Source organism: Ailuropoda melanoleuca, chromosome 1, assembly GCF_002007445.2.
Source record: "Ailuropoda melanoleuca isolate Jingjing chromosome 1, ASM200744v2, whole genome shotgun sequence".
NCBI lineage: Eukaryota > Metazoa > Chordata > Mammalia > Carnivora > Ursidae > Ailuropoda > Ailuropoda melanoleuca.
Window position 1 is genome coordinate 70313882 of NC_048218.1, and position 18558 is coordinate 70332439.

General features: G+C 35.3%; 1 protein-coding gene across 9 annotated transcripts in view; it reads left to right on the forward strand.

Annotated features, from left to right (window-relative positions):
* The window catches only part of ACAP2 (ArfGAP with coiled-coil, ankyrin repeat and PH domains 2), a 139010-nt gene that overhangs the window by 112243 nt on the left and 8209 nt on the right, over positions 1-18558 (forward strand). For 8 of the 9 annotated variants that reach the window (XM_034660748.1, XM_034660734.1, XM_034660737.1 and 5 more), the window contains 9 exons: positions 5684-5892; positions 6232-6301; positions 7662-7753; positions 9537-9721; positions 10612-10704; positions 11709-11896; positions 12303-12412; positions 13969-14079; positions 16565-16626. In XM_034660748.1, the coding sequence (XP_034516639.1) occupies positions 5684-5892; positions 6232-6301; positions 7662-7753; positions 9537-9721; positions 10612-10704; positions 11709-11896; positions 12303-12412; positions 13969-14079; positions 16565-16626 (1120 nt within the window). The remainder of the gene's footprint in view (positions 1-5683; positions 5893-6231; positions 6302-7661; positions 7754-9536; positions 9722-10611; positions 10705-11708; positions 11897-12302; positions 12413-13968; positions 14080-16564; positions 16627-18558) is intronic. The other variant, XM_034660760.1, reaches the window with a different exon arrangement.

Consider the following 18558-nt stretch of genomic DNA (forward strand, 5'->3'; position numbering starts at 1 on the left):
GAGATAAGGTTAGTTGTTCTATAGAATTTCAGCTAATACAGTTACATCATAGGTGATATGTATACTTCACGTTCCAACGGGAGACACAAAATACCTGGTTATCCAGTCATTCATTGCTAATGCTGTCAGGCTTCTCTGTGAAGATGCAGTACACACATTGGATTAGAAAGATGACAATTTGACTCCTCCACTGTAAAGTTACATTTCCTCCCTTTTTCCCAGTCTACTTTGTTATTTTGTATAAGTCTATTTTGTGTTACTTTGATCCCATAAGATCTACTCCCCCTCCAACCATTCATCTAATGGTTTTACAGATGAATTTCTGATTTCATGATAATTTTCTAAATCTGTCATCCCATCTATATTGATTAACTTGAATTCTTATGTTAAATATAGCTTTTGTTTATCAGCTGGAGCTATTTAGTTACTGTAACAAAATGCTTGATTTTTTTGCTTTTAATTACCACATTTGGTTATCTTATTAGCTACCTTAGGGGAGACAGATATCTAATTTTTTAGGGTATTGTTATAAACTCATGGATTTTTGTAGGTACAATAGGGCCTCAATTAATCACACTAATTACTCCTTTTTACAAAATTGAGTATAGTTGGCACACAATGTTATATTAGTTTCAGGTATAGAACACAGTGATTCAGCACCTCTATCCATTATCCTGTGCTCACCATAGTCACCATACAGTGTTACTCCAATACCATTGACTGTATTACCTGTGCTGTACCTTTTATCCCTGTGACTTAGTCATTCCATAACTGGAAGCCTTTATCTCCCTCTCCCCTTGACCCATTTTGCCCATCCCTGCACCCCCCTCCTCTCTGGCAACCATCAGTTTGTTCTCTATTTATAGGTCTGTTTCTGCTTTTTGTTTGTTTTTTTATTCATTTATTTTGTTTTTTAGATTCCATATATATGTGAAATCATATGGTATTTGTCTTTCTTTGTCTGACTTATTTCAGTTAGCATAATACCCTTTGGGTCCATCCATGTTGTCACAAATGGTAAGATCTCATCCGTTTTTGTGGCTGCATAATATTCCCGTGTGTGTGTGTGTGTGCGCGTGTGTGTGTATGTGTGTGTGTGTGCGTGTGTGTGTATGTGTGTGTGCGCGCGCAGGTGTGTTTGTCCATTCATCTGTTGATGGATCCTTGGGTTGATTCAATATTTTCGCTGTTGTAAATAATGCTGCAGTAAACATAGGGCTGCATCTATCTTTTTGAATTAATGTTTCCATTTTCTTTGGGGTAAATATCCAGTAGTGGAATTATTAGATCATATAGTATTTCTATTTTTAATTTTTTGAGGAACCTCCATACTGTTTTTCACAGTGGCTACACTAATTTACATTCTCACCAACCATGTACAAGTGTTCTTTTTTCTCCACTTCCTCACCAACAGTTGTTATTTCTTGTCTTTTTTATTTTAGCCATTCTGACAGGTGTAAGGTGATACCTCATTGTGGTTTTGATTTGCATTTCCTTGATGAGGCATCCATATTGGTAAGGAAGAAGTTAAACTATCACTCTTTGCAAATGATGTGATACTATACATAGAAAGTCCTAAAGATGTCACCAAAAAACTATTAGAAGTAATAGATGAATTCAGTAAAGTTGGAGGATACAAAGTTAATACCCAGAAATTGGTTGCATTTCTATATACTAACAATGAAGTAGCAGAAAAAGAAAGTAAGAAAATAGTTCCATTTACAATTGCACCAAAAAGAATAAAATGCCCAGGGATAAACTTAACCAAGAAGGTAAAAGACCTGTACTCTTGGGGCGCCTGGGTGGCTCAGTCGTTAAGCGTCTGCCTTTGGCTCAGGGTGTAATCCCGGAGTTCTGGGATCAAGCCCCACATTAGGCTCCTCCTCTGGGAGCCTGCTTCTTCCTCTCCCATTCCCCCTGCTTGTGTTCCCTCTCTCGCTGGCTGTCTCTCTCTCTCAAATAAATAAATAAAATCTTAAAAAAAAAAAAAAGACCTGTACTCTGAAAGCTATAAAATACTGATGAAAGAAATTGAAGAGAACACAAACAAGTGGAAAGATATTTCATGCCCATGGATCAGAAGAATTAATATCGTTAAAATGTTCATAATACCCAAAACAATCTACAGATTTAGTATAATCCCTGTCAAAATGCCAATCGCATTTTTCATGGAACTAGAACAAATAAAGCTAAAATTTGTATGGAACCATAAAAAATCCTGAATAGCCAAAATAATCCTGTGAAAGAAGAACAAAGCTGGAGGTATCACAATTCCAGATTTCAAGATATACTACAAAACTGTATGGTACTGGCACAAAAATAGACACATACATCAGTGGAACAGAATACAAGCCCAGAGGTAAACCTACACTTATATGGTCAGTTAATCTATGACAAAGGAGGCAAGATTTACAATGGGGAAAAGGCAATGTCTTCAATAAATGGCACTGGGAAAACTGGACCACTTTCTAACACCATACACATAAATACACATAATAAATAAATACACATAAACTCAAAATGGATTAAAGACCTACATGTGAGACCTGAAATCATAAAATTCCTAAAAGAGAACATAAGCAACAATATCTTTGACATTGGCCATAACAACATTTTTCTAGATATTTCTCCTAAGGCAAGGGAAAAAGAAGCAGAAACTACTGGGACTATATAGAAATAAAAAGCTTTTGCACAGTGAAGGAAACCATCAATAAAATAGAAAGGCAACCTACTGAATGGGAGAAGGTACATGTAAATGATATATCCAATAAAGGGTTAAGGTCTAAAAAATATAAAGAACTTATACAACTCAATATCAAAACCCCCCACAAATAATCTGATTAAAAATGGGCAGAGGACCTGACTAGACATTTTTCCGAAGAAGACATACAGATAGATGGCCAACAGACACATGAGAAGACGTTCAACGTTAGTTTTTTTTTTTTTTTTTGATGTGCAGATTATTACAGCTTTGTCCAGTAAAGGCTCAGGATAATGCCTTTTAATATTTTTTTCCTGTTTTTTAGCAAAGTTTTGTGAGGGAACAAAATTCATTTTAGTGAAGAACCTGGTGGCATTGCTGAAATACCTGTTATGAAAAATCATACACTAGAAGTAATAGGAGTTATAGGAAAAAAAGGGATAGGGCTGTCTTAAAAAATCTGTGTAATTTTTTAGCTAGAATACTTGCAGGAACTTTAGAATCTCAGTAAAAATACTAGAATAGTTAAATTCGTAATAAATGAATACTACAGTATGATAGGACTTAACTTTAAAAATTGATGAAGATAGCATAATGGAAGAAGGGTACAGTAGGGTTGAGGCTACTCAGTTATGGTGACAAAGGCAAAACACATAAAGGTCAGAGAGAATGAATGCAACACACACTTTTGAGTCCAAGCACATGGGCGAAATGAACCAAAAAGAATGGAAGGGATGGGTGTCATGTTTATTCCTTTGTTCCTGGAGGTGGCAAGCCCAGGTTCTGCTGTGTAGTGTACTTTGCTTTCAGCTTCTCTAATTTGGTGCAAAAATATTAGTTTCTGTAAACTGGGAATGAGCCAACAAGATTTCTGTATTATATTGACATCTTTTTCCTATCTGATAATTGCTTATGAGGTAATTCACATTATTGAACATGTTCTAGTAAAACAGATTTTTAAAAAATTTTGAAATAGTTTTAAACTTATAGACAGGTTCCAAGTATTGTACAAATAACTCCCCCCCAACTATTTCAGAGTAAGTTTCTAACATGATGCCCTGTCATCCATTATTTTAGTGTTACTTCCCATACCCTAGGACATTTCTCTTAATAAAACCACGGTACTGCCATCATAATCAGGAAATGAGCATTGATACATGGCTACAGTTTAGTTCCCAAACATCTTTTAGTTTAACAATTGTCCCAGTAATGTTCTTTATAGCGGAAAGATCCAGTCCAGAAGCAGAGGTAACATTAGTTGTCACGGCTTTTCAGTTTCCTTCCCTCAGGAATAGTCCCTCAGTCTTACTTTGATCTTCTTGACCTTGATAGTTTTGAAGATAACAAATGAGTCATTTTGTAAAAATGTCCTTCAGTGTGAGTTTGATGTTTACTCGCAAGGTTATGCGGCTTTGGCAGGTATATTATGTAAATGATGCTGTGTTCTCAGTGCATACTCAAGTGGCACATAACTTTGATTTGTCCCGTTATTGGTGATGTTAACTTTGATCACTTGATTAAGGTGGTGTTGGCTCGACTTCTGTATTATAATATTCCCTTTGTAGGTAGTAAGTATTTGGTAAGGGAGGTACTTTGAGACTATGTGAATATTGTGTTCCTCATCAGGCTTTAAATGTTATTTAATTATGTCAGTATAGGCCACTATTTTTTTCAATGTGTTATAATCCATTACTATCATTATTTGTTTTGCTCTTCAAATTGACCCAAGTTTGGGCTCCTGGGTGGCTCAGTTAAGTGGGCAAGTTTGGGCTCCTGGGTGGCTCAGGTCATGATCTCAGGGTCCTGGGATTGAGTACCGCTTTGGGCTCCTTGCTCAGCAGGGAGTCTGCTTCTCCCTCTGCCTCTCCCCCCATGCTCGTGTGCTCTCTCTCTTACTCTGCTCTCTATCTCTTAAATAAATAAATTCTTTAAAAAAATTGACCCAAATTTGGCCAGTGGAACCCTGGCTTCAGTATCCTTTTGACATGCTCCCATCAATCTGAGGCCATCCTTTCTAGCATGATGAGATGTTCCAGGTTCATCTTGCACTTTCTCTGCACCAGTGCTAAAATCAGCAGTTTCTCCAAAGAGCCCTAGTTCCTTTTGCTGGTGAATGGCTTTTAGAAACCAAGATAAAAGAATCTATGTATATACGCGTAGACATGTTTACAGCTATATTTCTTTATATATCGGTTCATACTGAAAACCATTAGTGTGCCTCTTGTATCTCCAGTTGTAAGCACACACAACAGGGTTTGTTCTAATTCTCTCCCTTTCCATATAAATAAATGGCTCCCTTTTATTTTTAACATGTTTACTTATCTAATCAGTCCCCCTATATGTAACCAACATCCTTCTTTGCTGCCTGCTGCCCCTCCTCAGGCTCCAGCACCTCACACTAGTGCTTTGTTCTCCCTCCTCAGTCTCTTCCTTCCCTTGCTGGGAATATAATTATAATTATGTAATTGATTTATTCTTTTGTAAAAAGCATACCGAGTCCAGTTTTTCACTGCAGTATTCAAAACAACTTGCAGTTCATTGAATACTTCAGAAAAACTTGGTATAAAATAATATTAATTTTATCCTTGAGTCTTAATAGTCTCATGTTTATTCCATCTGTCTTTGATCTTGCATGCTAATAAGCGTTTCCTTTCACCTCACCCTCATATTTTGTACGTGCGTTCATTGTGTCATTTATTTTTATATACATATATTTATATGAAATGTAAATGTAAATACTTATTTACATAAATATATATGTATCTTCCAATGTTTACTTCTTCTGACAAGACTAAATGCCAGTTGATGGAGGAACCTACATCTTTTTATCCTTGAATCTGTAATGCCTAGAACAGTGCCTGGCTTAGGCCCATAATAAGCCTTCAGTTTATTGATTGGAAGCTTTTGTTTGGAGCAGGTAATGTGTAGCATAGTATTGCAATCTTTTTTTTTTTTTAAACAAATAATTCTTAATTCTTTTAGAAGCTGGATAAGAAATCATCTCCATCCACAGGAAGCCTGGATTCTGGAAATGAGTCAAAAGATAAATTACTGAAAGGAGAAAGTGCCCTGCAGCGAGTCCAGTGCATTCCTGGCAATGCCAGTTGTTGTGACTGTGGTCTGGCAGATCCACGCTGGGCCAGCATCAACCTGGGCATCACCCTGTGTATCGAGTGTTCGGGGATTCACCGGTGGGTAGGCCTGTGCAGGGTGAGAGACTTCTTTTGGATGAATACACATAGTAAATCATTGTGTCCCATTGGTTATAGGGCCCATTTCTACTTGCCTTAATGTGACTGCCATTTGTATCTTTGTAATTTTTGTAGAGTGAATAAAATTCTGGTTTGTGGAGTGCCTTAGAGGACTTTGTTTTATTATTTATTATTAGCCAGAAGAGCTTTCCTTATTTACATACATGTTGAGGGCTGTATTAGCAACTATGTCCCATTAAACTAGAAATAATTTGCAAAATATGCAAAGAGAGACTCGATAGCTTTATATATTATTATGATCTTTTTTTTCCCTCTTAGGAGTCTTGGAGTTCATTTTTCAAAAGTGCGATCTTTAACTTTAGACACCTGGGAGCCTGAACTTTTAAAGGTAAAATACATACTTGCATAAAAATATTTCAAATTTTCACATAAAAGATCAGGATTTTAGAATCTTGATTTACAAGATGTTTGAGTTTCTCAATGCTAACAATAAACTAAATTTTATTAGAACACATCTGAGGCTGTTTTGATAAATCTGGTATTTTTGTAATTGGGTTTTTTAAATTGCTAAGTTTATGTAGCACTTTTAATTGCAAGTCACTTCATCTTTTAAGGAAAACAGCATTCCTACATTTTTATGTTTTCTCAAAAAAACCTTCAATTCTGTGCCTTAATTTTAATCTTTTATATTTATATAAATTTTTGTTAAAGGTATAAGACATATTAGCATGCTCCAGAATGGATTGGGGTAGCATGTTGTTATCATTGGGCCATTTTAGCATAGGACCATTTGCAGATTTACATTTCTCAGGGTAGCAGTCATCAAACTAAGACATCTTTTTGCCTTGTGTAAGGATGAATCCTTCATATCTATGAAAATGTCATTAATCATTTTAGACCACAACTCAGTTTCTCGTAAGATTTATAAAACTCATATTGGTTAGTAATATATTCCTTTTAATTCCCACCATTTAGTTTACCATATTGTAAAAAAATATGTATTAGTTTAAAGATTATAGTATAGTCTGCATTTATTTCTGTGTGAAATTATATTCTTAATGTATTTTTGTTTCAATCTGTAGATAAACTAGTAATCCTCTCACTTACGTAAACATTTGTTTTGTGGAATTACTGTGTAAACATCTGGATGAAAGTGATAAGTTGGCTCCTGAGGTAGAGCCCTATTTAGATAGATTCTATTGTTCTAAATTCAAAGGAGTAGAAAGTGGGGGATAAGAGGTAGAGACCTGATTTTTTGGCATCAATTTTTGTAGCTTTGAACTTCATAGATTTAATTTTTAAAATTAGGTTGAAACACAGTTGTCTGGTACATTAAAAAATACAACCACAAGTTTTAAACAAAATATTTTGAAACTCATATATATAAAATATAAGGAGAAAATAGTTTACTTCCATTTTAAAACTGATCCCGTTTGGCCTTTTTTCATTTAATTTACCAAGCATTGTGAATAACATACAGCATTGTGCTAGCCATAGTTGAGGGAAGGTGAGTCAGGAGAAACCCTTTCTTGGAAGAGTGGTAGTCTTCTGGGGGAGGTATTCTGTTAATCACAAAATGATGATATTGCTCTTAGTCCTTGTCTTAATTTGTTTTAACTTTAAACATCTTTGTGGGATGAGCATTGGCAGAATATGCAAAAGGAATGAGTTCATTGTACTTGCTTTAAGGACTTTTATAGTATTTTTAGGAATTTGTAGCTTATTTTTCTTTTTCCCTGCCAAAACAGCTTATGTGTGAGTTGGGAAATGATGTTATAAATCGAGTTTATGAAGCTAAAGTGGAAAAAATGGGAATAAAGAAACCACAACCAGGACAGAGGTACTATTTCAGTTGTCTCCATGTATTACTTTTTTTTTTTTTTTTTTTTTTTTTTTTTTTTTTTGGTGAGCAGGAATATAGCTATGATTTTATTTCACTATAATTGATATGTAATATTGAGACAGACTGTTTAGAAGAGACTGTTAAAATATGGCTGGCTATTTCTTGGGTAGGTATTAGATAATTATTTTTTATTGATTAGGTAATCAACTGTAGGCTCCAGATGAGAATCTTAAAAGTCTTTACATAGAATATAAAAGCTCTTAGCAGATACAGTAGACCAATTCTGTTATTGGCAGGCCTTTATAAAGAGATAATCTGTTCATTAACGTCTCTAAGGATCAATTTTCTGTTATCAACAGTGAATGAATAGTTTTACATTGTTTGACTTCGTTCGTAAATATCTGTTAAGGGGTCCCTGGGTGGCTCAGTCACTTGAGTGTCCAACTCTTGATTTCAGCTCAGGTCATGGTCTCAGGGGTCAGGGATCAAGCCCTGGTTCTGGCTCCGCACTGGGCATGGAGCCTGCTTAAGATTCTCTTCCTCTTACTGCCTCCTACCATGCTCATGCTCTTTCTCTCTCTCCCCAAAAAAAGAAAAAAAAAATATATCTGTTAATCATGTACTTTATACATGGCATTATGATGTTAAAGAATTGAAGATGAAAGGGTAGCTTCTGGTAGGGGAGAGTACTTAATTGCTGTTTGAAATTATACTTCCAATTCTGTATATGGAGGCTCAGTGAATGAAGCAGCTAAGGGTGCCCTCAAGGTACATAATTAGTTTTTATTGTTGATGTTGCTTTTAGTCTTTATGATTCCTTACTTTTAGCATTAAAATTTTACTTGCCATAATCCTGTGTTGGGATTTTATGTTCGACTAAATCTTTATGTTTAATCAATATTTTTTTTGAAAGTTTTTATTTATTTATTCGAGGGTGAGAGAGAGAATGCCCAAGCGGGGTGGGGGGGGCAGAGGGAGAAGAAGAAGCAGGCTCCCCGCTGAGCAGGAAACCTGACACTGGCTTGGATCCCAGGACCCCAGGATCATGACATGAGCCAGAGGCAGATGTTAACCGACTGAGCCACGCAGGCTTCCCTATGTATAATCAATATTATTTTAAAGTTATTGCTGGATGCACTAATATCACTTAAGTGAGATTATTTGTAAAGCGTGGCCAAGTTCTTTCAGACCTTGAAATATCTATTTTAGCCAAAGATTTAGCTATTTTAAAAGGATATAAGTAAGAAAAAGTATAGAACAGACTTGGCATTTTATGATTGTATCAGAAAAGTTTAAAACATGACATTTTTTTCTTCCCCTTTAATTAGTAGTGCTATGTTGTTTTAAAGTAGTTGTCTTAGGAAAAATTATGACTGACAATAGTGATAATTCATCTCTTGATGCTATCTATTGGAATAAAATGAAATTAAAGTTAATTTCCATAAATCTTTATAGTTTTCTTGGTAATGTTTTCCATTTTGTAAAAAGCACAAGGGAATATGTGTAGAAATGAATGAGCCCAGAAATTAAGAGAATAAGAGTGCCGTGTTAATTCTTGTGATTGTTCAGTTAGTTTGCTACTTGTATTTCATTTGAACATGAGATCATAGTTTATTAAATATGTGGAAAGGAAATATGTTGCATAATATCACAAATTTAGTTTTAACTAGTAATACATTTAGTGACTTTTTGGGAAATATTTGGTATGTAATGGCTTCTTTTCAGTATTAGCCATATTAAGAGATTAAGCAGAACATCATGACATTTTTATGTATACCAGACAGGAGAAAGAGGCATATATCAAAGCAAAATATGTGGAGAGAAAATTTGTGGATAAATATTCTGTATCATCATCACCTCCTGAGCAGGAAAAAAGGATTGTCTCCAAAAGTTGTGAAGAAAAGAGGCTGAGCATTTCTAAACTTGGGCCAGGTGACCAAGTCAGAGTACCTCCCCAAAGTTCAGGTATTATAGCTTATTTGTTGTGTATAGAAATATTTTCTTAAACTGAGTCACTTTCTTAATCTCTGAATCAGTAGCCATTGTAGATTATTTAAATGCTCAAGACCTGTTTCCTTCTACATATTCTAAGGAACAATTGGATTTCTGTGGCTTTAAAACAGTTAAATAATGTCTTGGTAATTCACATTTCTTGGTAATGTGTATATTCTAAAGAATAAAACTGCTTGAAATGCAAGGGGAGATGGGAATTATAAATCTATCATGGCAACAAGCCCTAAATATCTGATTAACCACCTAATATCCTTCCTATTTTTTTCCTCCTAAATTTTTCCCAGTAACGTTTTTTCCTGCCCTTTTCCCTTCTTATGGCCTGCTTTGTGCTTTGCTAACTTGCATGTCCCCAGTGGTTGCTGTAAATAGCGACGAGGCCAGGCGGGAGTCTCTGTTCTGTCCTGATGAGCTAGATTCACTCTTCTCCTACTTTGATACTTCTTCAAAACTACGTAGTAGTAAGTACTACTCTTGTGGAGCATTCCAAGTCTGTGCCAGTGGTCATTGTGCGGTGTGGCCATTTCTTTAGATGTTACCCATTGTCTTAGAATTACACATTACTTGCAGTCATACAATAAATTAAGCTCTTCACCACGCCTGCCATATTACGGGATAATGAGATGTGTTGCGACTCTGAAAATAAGTCTATTTTCATGCTTTGTGATTGATTCATATTTTGATAAGCTACATGTTCGAAAGGATTAAAATTGTATTAAACGTGGTGGTGGCCAACCAAGTTCATGTTGACGTATCAGAGCTCATTTTAAAACCTTGTTGCTTGTGGTAGATTGTTTTCTGAATGGCATGAACTTTAATCACTAGCTGATTTTTCTTTAAAACAGTCAAAAGTAATGATAGTGGAATCCAGCAGAGCTCTGATGATGGAAGAGAATCTTTACCCTCCACAGTGTCTGCCAATAGTTTATATGAGCCTGGTGAGTTTTGGTGAAATTCAGTGTTAATGGGTATTGTTTGCATGTGCTTTGTGCTTAGTCTTGATTAAATAAATTCTAAAGAAAGAGCTTAGCCTTTTAGAAGGTGTTGTAAAATGAGAAAGCAGCTATTTCTTTTCATATTTGGAAGTCTCTTCTAGCTGTACATTCTTCTAAGCCTCATGATACGTGCTAAACGTGCCTAGTCAGTCGCTAAGGATACTTTTTAATCCACATGAACCATGTCTTATTGCTCTGTCTTTTTTTATGGCTGTTTTATCAGGAGAAAGAGATTAGCAACTCCCTCTGCATTATATTTTTCTTTTGACCTGTGCTTTCTTCCTATATTCTCTCCTCCTTGATTTCCATGATTTTGATCTTGCAGAATACCCAGGGTAGTGAGCATTTTTTTGAATTACTTGAATTACTTATACTGTAAATTGTGGTGGTATTGGACTATCCTGGGAATAAAGTGAGGCTTTATTTAGTAAAATTTTTCAGGAATTTTTTACCAGCTCTTGTAAGTCCTTAAATCCAGGCTTATAGGAATATACCTAATTTTAATCTAGTACAGAGTAATTAACTTCCCATTGAATCCTGGCAGGACCACAAAGGTCTAGCATACCATTCGGCGTCTTTATAAGAGAAGAAGTTTGTTTGGAGCATGATCAGTCTGTTGGAAATAACATATTTTTGTGAAAATCACCCATTCGTTCATTTTGTTAAATTAGCGGTTTCTTTTACGTCTTTTACATTGTGGTACATTGTAGGAGTTCATTTTTATTTTTTAAATTGTGGTAAGATATACATAACAGTTTACCATCGTCACCATTTTTAAATGGACAGTTGTGTGGCATTGATATTTTTGCTGTTGTCACCACTATCCAGCCACAGAGCTCTCTTCGCCTTACACAACTAAGAAAAGTTTCCTGTTCCTAAGAAACGACACCTTCCCATTCTCGCCCGCCCTGCTCATTTTTATTGATGTATTTGTGTTTGCTTTTCAGAGGGAGAAAGGCAAGATTCTTCTGTGTTTCTCGACTCTAAGCATTTTAACCCAGGACTCCAGCTTTATAGGGCCTCGTATGAGAAAAATCTTCCTAAAATGGCTGAGGCTTTGGCTCATGGTGCAGATGTGAACTGGGCTAATTCAGAGGAAAATAAAGCAACACCACTTATTCAGGCTGTATTAGGGGTATGGATTCATACATTGTAAAACATAAAAAATTATAATTTGTTGTGAACATAGCTTTAGCATTATTTTTTGTTTTAAGAGATGGGTTGGAAAGTAGAAGAAAAAGCTGGTAGTGATTTCTGAGCATCACTTTGATTATGTAAGTTCAATTTTTTTTTCTCACTGGAAGAGAATTCTGGTGATGAATGTAGTGTCTTTTGCTGGATTTCAAACTGCAAATTAAATCCCTATTGAAGTCATTCTTGGGAAGAAAATATAATTTATCATTTTTCTGCTCTTACTGGGGAGTATTTTCTCTTTTGGGGAAAAGGAAACAGAAAGGCTATCAGAGTAAATGCCTGTTTTTAATAGAAATATGTTATTGTTTGCTTTTTTTGTACATTTTTATTTTCTGTTTTCCTCTAAGGGTTCTTTGGTGACCTGCGAGTTTCTCCTACAGAATGGTGCTAATGTGAACCAGAGAGATGTGCAGGGGCGGGGCCCACTGCACCATGCCACTGTCTTGGGACACACAGGGTAAACTGTCATGCTTTCATATTTAAGTAGATTTTATTTGAAAAATTATTTTGAAATGATGTTTTGCTTTTTCTCAGGTGAAGGCCATTGGGAAGAGTTTATAAAATGATACTTTCCTATGACTTTTATTGTCATGATGGAATTTGAAATTTTAAAAATCTCGTGCAGAAAAAAGCTACTGTTACTTTTCAGATAAGAAAGTTGCAAAGCCTGTTTTGAACTTTACGTGCCATTTATATAGATCAGTTTTAGTATTTAAAACTGTACTGAAATTATGGTGCTTTTGTCAGATGACTAAGTCTGTGTTTGTATTTATGATGTCCACGTACATTATGTGTGTTGCACACACATTTGGGGAGAGTTTTGTAGTTTTGAACATTTGAGTTTTCCCACAGGATAGCTAAAGTCTATTTTTAAAGGGGGGGTAATCAGAAGGGGGAATGAAGCATGAGGGACTATGGACTCTGAGAAACAAACTGAAGACTTCAGAGGGAAGGGGGGGTGGGGGAATGGGATAGACTGGTGATGGGTAGTAAGGAGGGCACGTATTGCATGGTGCACTGGGTGTTTGTTATAAGCAAGTAATGAATCACCGAACTTTACATTAGAAACCAGGGATGTACTGTATGGTGACTAACATAATATAATAAAAAAACATTAAAAAAAAAAAGTAAATTCTTAGTCTGTGCTATTGCTGTTGAGGTGTCTGAAGCAATATTTAGACTCACAGAACAATAAAGCCATAAAAATGGATTTTCTAGTAGCAGGTACAAATGAAGTCAGAATGTTGACCTTAAATGAAAAGTCTGTGTCAAAGATGATTGTTTTTAAATAAAATATCTCAGGATATCCAATTCTTATTACCCCAACAAGCAAGACACTGTTCTTTTTTAAGTTTATTTAAAGCATCTTATATTTTTTTAAAACATTTTTTATTTTTATCAAAGCTTACTTTTGTCAGCAAAGAGATGGAGTTCAATAACTTCATCATAAAAACTTTTGTATAACTTAAAAATGTTCGTATTTAATTCATTTTTTGTATTTTCTTCTTAACCACTCTTCCTGTTTTACTTCATAGACTCCATTTACTCATTCTATCATATTTTTTCATTTTTGTCAGTTTCTTCAAGTTATGAATATTTGTGGAGTCCAGTGGGAGGATTACCTTCCACTCTTTGCTGTTGAATTATTGTTGATATGATGTTAACATTGCCTCAGATTCCATCTTTCCCAAATAATGACCTTGAGTGATTTCTGTTTTAAGTTTATGCATATATGTGTACATCTTTTTCTGATACTGTTTGAGGGTAGGGACCATAATTTATGCATCCCACCTTGCTACATAGCACCAAGTTATATGGAATCTTGAGATTTGTAAAATGCTGATTATGGTAAATATTTATATTACAGCCAGTGTTCAGTAAATAGCTGTAGAATGAGTCAAGAATTTCCTAATGAAAATGTTATTTCTTTAGATAGTGCTTTTTATTTTTTTAAGGTGAATATTTTTTTTTCCCTTATTGGCAATGTCTCAAAAATGCTGTTTCCTTAAACAGGCAGGTATGTTTATTTCTAAAACGAGGTGCCAATCAACATGCCACTGATGAAGAAGGGAAAGACCCTTTGACTATCGCTGTGGAAGCAGCCAATGCTGATATCGTGACCTTGTAAGTTTTTTTTTTTTTACTTGATTATTTCTCATACAATTTATTACTTGTACAGGTTTTTAACATAGTTTCATGCATTGGTATGAACTATAAACTTGATTGATTGTTTATTGTGCCATGAACCTCTCTAGACACATTTTACAGATTAAGCACTTTACACACATGAACGTATTTGGTTCTCACAACAACCCTATGAGGAAGATATTATTGTTATTAGCCTCATTTTATAAGGAAGCTGTGCCACAGATAACTTGAGAAACTGGTGACTGGTGGAATGGGGATTTGAAACTAAGAATTTTGGCTCTAAAACCCATGTTCTTAGCCACTTCTTTTATACTGCCTGATTGGTAAGAACACAAAACCAATGGCTTCTCTAAGATGGATTCTTTAATTCTCACTACAGTACCAGGGCAGGGGTTGGACTGGTACAGTAACAGGCCGTTATTCTACTCAAGAATCTACATTTATTCTTCCTTAAGAGTTAGAGGATTATAAGTAGGTGGGGACAGCTGCATTGATGTTAGTCACTTTTGCAGTTGCGTTGCCTTTGGGCAGTGATACTCAGGATCTGTTTGTGCTTATTTTTTTAAGGAATTATTCACATGAATATTCTATTGTAAGATAAAAATAGTTTTTTAATGTGTGAATATGATTGAATATGATCTGTTAAAGAGCTTTGAGATCTTAATTTGATTTTCATCTTAGATCAAAATTGTTTGTTTACACTGGAACCTAGAAATGTGATTGTCACCTACACCTTATTGTTATGTAGGAAGTACGTTGTATGAAGTCACTTACTCATTCTATTCTGGGTTGAGAGAAGGCCAGAATTGTCAATCCCCTGTTACATGGGTAGAGGTAGTTCCATTCACACTACTGAATCTCAGTCACTTACAAAGAGAAACTGCCTTAACTGCCTTAAACAACTGAGCTGCCGCTGAGAATTCTTGAGTTGTCATATATCCCTCCTCCCTGGCCCCTGCCGAATTAAGACACACAGTAAAACACGCTTTCTCTGCACTCAATGTCCTTTCCCCACTGGAGAGGTTATTACAATTTTGAAGGCTATTGTAGGAAAATTTAGAACTTTTAAATCATTATAGTTTCACCATTGGATAAAGTTAAGTTATTAAAGAAAAGATAGGGATAGAATAGAGAAATAAATTCTTATATTAATGGCCCCTTTTGGGGCCCTTGGGTGGCATAGTCAGTTAAGTGTCTGACTCCTGGTTTTGGCCAGGTCATGATCTCAGGCCCCACATTGGGCTCTGAGCTCAGTGGAGAGTCTGATAAAGTTTCTCTCTCCCTCTGCCTCCCCCTCCTCATGCTCGCTCTCTTTCTCTAATAAATAAATAAATCTTTAAAAAAATAATGCCTCCTTTTCCTCAAAAATATCTGTTCCCTAATTGTCTAAATTTTCTCACTTTACTTTGAGGACTTCAGTTTCACTCATTAATTTTTGAAAATAAGTGTCCTCTGAAAAGTTCAAATATCAAAGAGGACTGACTTAAGGCACTATTAACTCACGCAGTGGTTGTGAAGAGATGGAAGGAAATGGAATGGTGGTATTCTGAAAAGAGGGAAAGCTCATGTCAGATGCTGCAGGTGCCCGAGAGTGCATGTCAGTAGAGGGTGATGGAGTTCTCATTGGGCAGTGAGTATTTGGTGGCTGAAAGCACAGGCAAATAGCACAAATAGTACAAAGTGGGAGAGGTGCACCAAGGGCAACATTTGCCTCTTTCAAAATGTTGCTTAAAGTTAGTAAGAAAATGGGAGGAAATTCTTGTCTTTTTAATCCAATGCTATGTGTCTTCCTGCTGCCAGGATAAATAGCCCAAAAAACCATGTATAACGAAATGGTAACCTTGGGGAAATCTTGGTAACCTGTGGTCATTTAATACATCAGAATGTATCTCCACTGTTCAGACTAACACATGTGATATCCACGTCTGGAACTACCTCACCTCAGGGTGAACCAGAATGAACTTATATGGTACAATATGCCATTCCATACTGTAGAAGCAGTTCTTTCAGCAGTTGGCAGTTAAAGTGTGGCAGTTTGCTGTCAAAGCTAGGTAGTCTCTGGAGTCTGGAGGAAGTAAGCTATTGGACATGCTGCAAGGGTCCTGCTTAAACAGAGCTGCAATGGACTTGTTAGAAATCCTTTATTGTCAGGGCTCCTGGCTGGCTCAGTCAGTAGAGCATGCAACTCTTGATCTTGGGGTTGTGAGCTTGAGCCCCATGTTGGGCATAGAGATTTACTTAAAAATAAAATCTTTAAAGAGAAAAAAAATAAATCTTTTATTGTCTTCTCTCATGAGGATTGTATAAAGAAAACTTAAAACTAAAGCTCCATCTATTTTAGTGGCAAATACTGGGAAAAGAAAAAAATTGTATCAATGTATGTTTTTACTTGTTTATATAATTCACTAGTTAATATTTATACTACATAACTTCATCTAAAAATCCTTTCCTTTAATTTTAGGTTACGTTTAGCAAGAATGAATGAAGAGATGCGGGAATCAGAAGGACTTTATGGACAGCCAGGTCAATATTCTACTAATAACCATACTGAGATGCAGTATAAGAAATGCATTCAGGAATTTATTAGTTTACAACTGGAAGATTCATAGTTCTTTAGCGAACTGACTTAATACTCTAGAGATTTTATAACTTACTTGTAAATTGTGAGTTGTTATGTATTGTACCTACTCAATTCTTGGGAGTGGTTAATTCCCGAGCCTTTAAAACTCCATAACTATTCCTACTACAGTACACATTTACTTGCTGTGTTCAACTTTGGCTGCTGACCTCTTTATCTGCTGTACAGATGTCTTCCATATACATTCCAGTGATGCGAATGGAATGATAACCTATCTTTATACCCTTACAGCAGCACAATAGTCATTTTCATTTTGGAATTCTCTTTAGCTGTCAAGTGAATATAAGAGAGTTGTTTTCTTTTTGTTATTCAGGGAATTTCTATAAATTGTGTTCAGGGAAAAAAACAAATCACCATGTGTTTGGCATATAAAAAATCAGTATGGAAAATACCTAGAAAAAGGTTACTGAATGAAGAGTTCTGTACTCTGATCTAAAAATAAGTTGTAGGTTTAAAAATAAAATTTACTAGTAGTTTAAGAAGTCCATAATGGGAGTGGAGTTAGTTTAAAAGGTATAGAGAAAAGGTCTCACTTTTTTGCCCCCAGTAATCATACAGTATCTGTTGGATAAATGTAAGTATTTAGAACAGTATTTCATGAACCTGATGGCAGAGTAGACTTGTTAGAGAAACCTCAACTCAGGATCAGCTCACGTCTCATTTTGAGTAATTTTCACCTTTGAGTCAAGATGTCAGAGAAAGGAAGAAATGTTGCTAATCAGATTCCTTTCTTTGATGAACACATCCTAATTAGACATTCTTCACAAAGAGAAGAATAATAATTGGGTCTCCAGTTTCATGAATTTGAGTATATGAATTACTACTGTGTTTTAAATTCATATACGTATTAGTAAAAATTTTCAGAAATTCATGACCAAAATAATTGAGAATATTAGTTTCAATAAGTATATTTGGTTTTTTAAAATGAGTATTAATGTATTGTTTTTGAAGTGGCTTGGTAATATCATCTATTCTGTTTAAATATGTTTTGAAATTTCGGTATTTATGCTAGCTTCAGCCATAACTTTTATTTTAACTGGATTAATATATAATTAATATAAATATGGGGCCATTCTTTTCTCAGGAGTGTATTTACTACTTATTGTTGGTCTAGTTTAATAGGGAACAAGTAAGAGCTTTGAGAAGAGAGGCACTTCAGCTAGATAACTTCTAATCTGGGGTGTCCCACTTTAATCCTATGGATCAAACAGTATTACTGACTCATGGTATACCAAGATGTAAGAGTGCTGATTAAGGGTGAAGTGTCAGCGTTAATTCTGAATTTCACCCATTTGTTTTAAACTTGAATGTTAGATTTTAAATAAGTTATAATTTTGTAACAGATATACTTAAGTGAGAGTATTACTAGGCCATTTTTGAGGCCTTTGTAGTTTAAGCACTTTAAAAGTAAAAATTATTTGAAGGATATGACCTGATATTTGTGAGGTAAGAGTGAACTTAAAGATTTTAAGTTAAATAATTCTTATTCCTGAAATTTTAAACTTAAATGTTTGGTTAGCTGTTCTTTCCTTGAGCTATTTGCTTATGAAGTTACACCCAACTGATTAGTCATAAGGTCAGTGGCCAACTTTCCTTTGGAGTTGGGAAGCTTGAAAGGACTGGCTCCATGTTCTTGCAACTTCTAGTTCCACCCAAATTGCTTGGGCTTCTGCTGCCACCCTTTAGGGGTGCTCAAATGTCTCTTTTACTGTTGTTTTATGTAGAAGTTTGTGAGTATACACCTTCCTTTCCTCAATAGAAAAATGAAGTTTTCCAGTTTATTTCGCTGAAAATTTGAACAAGAAAAGCCTCACTTA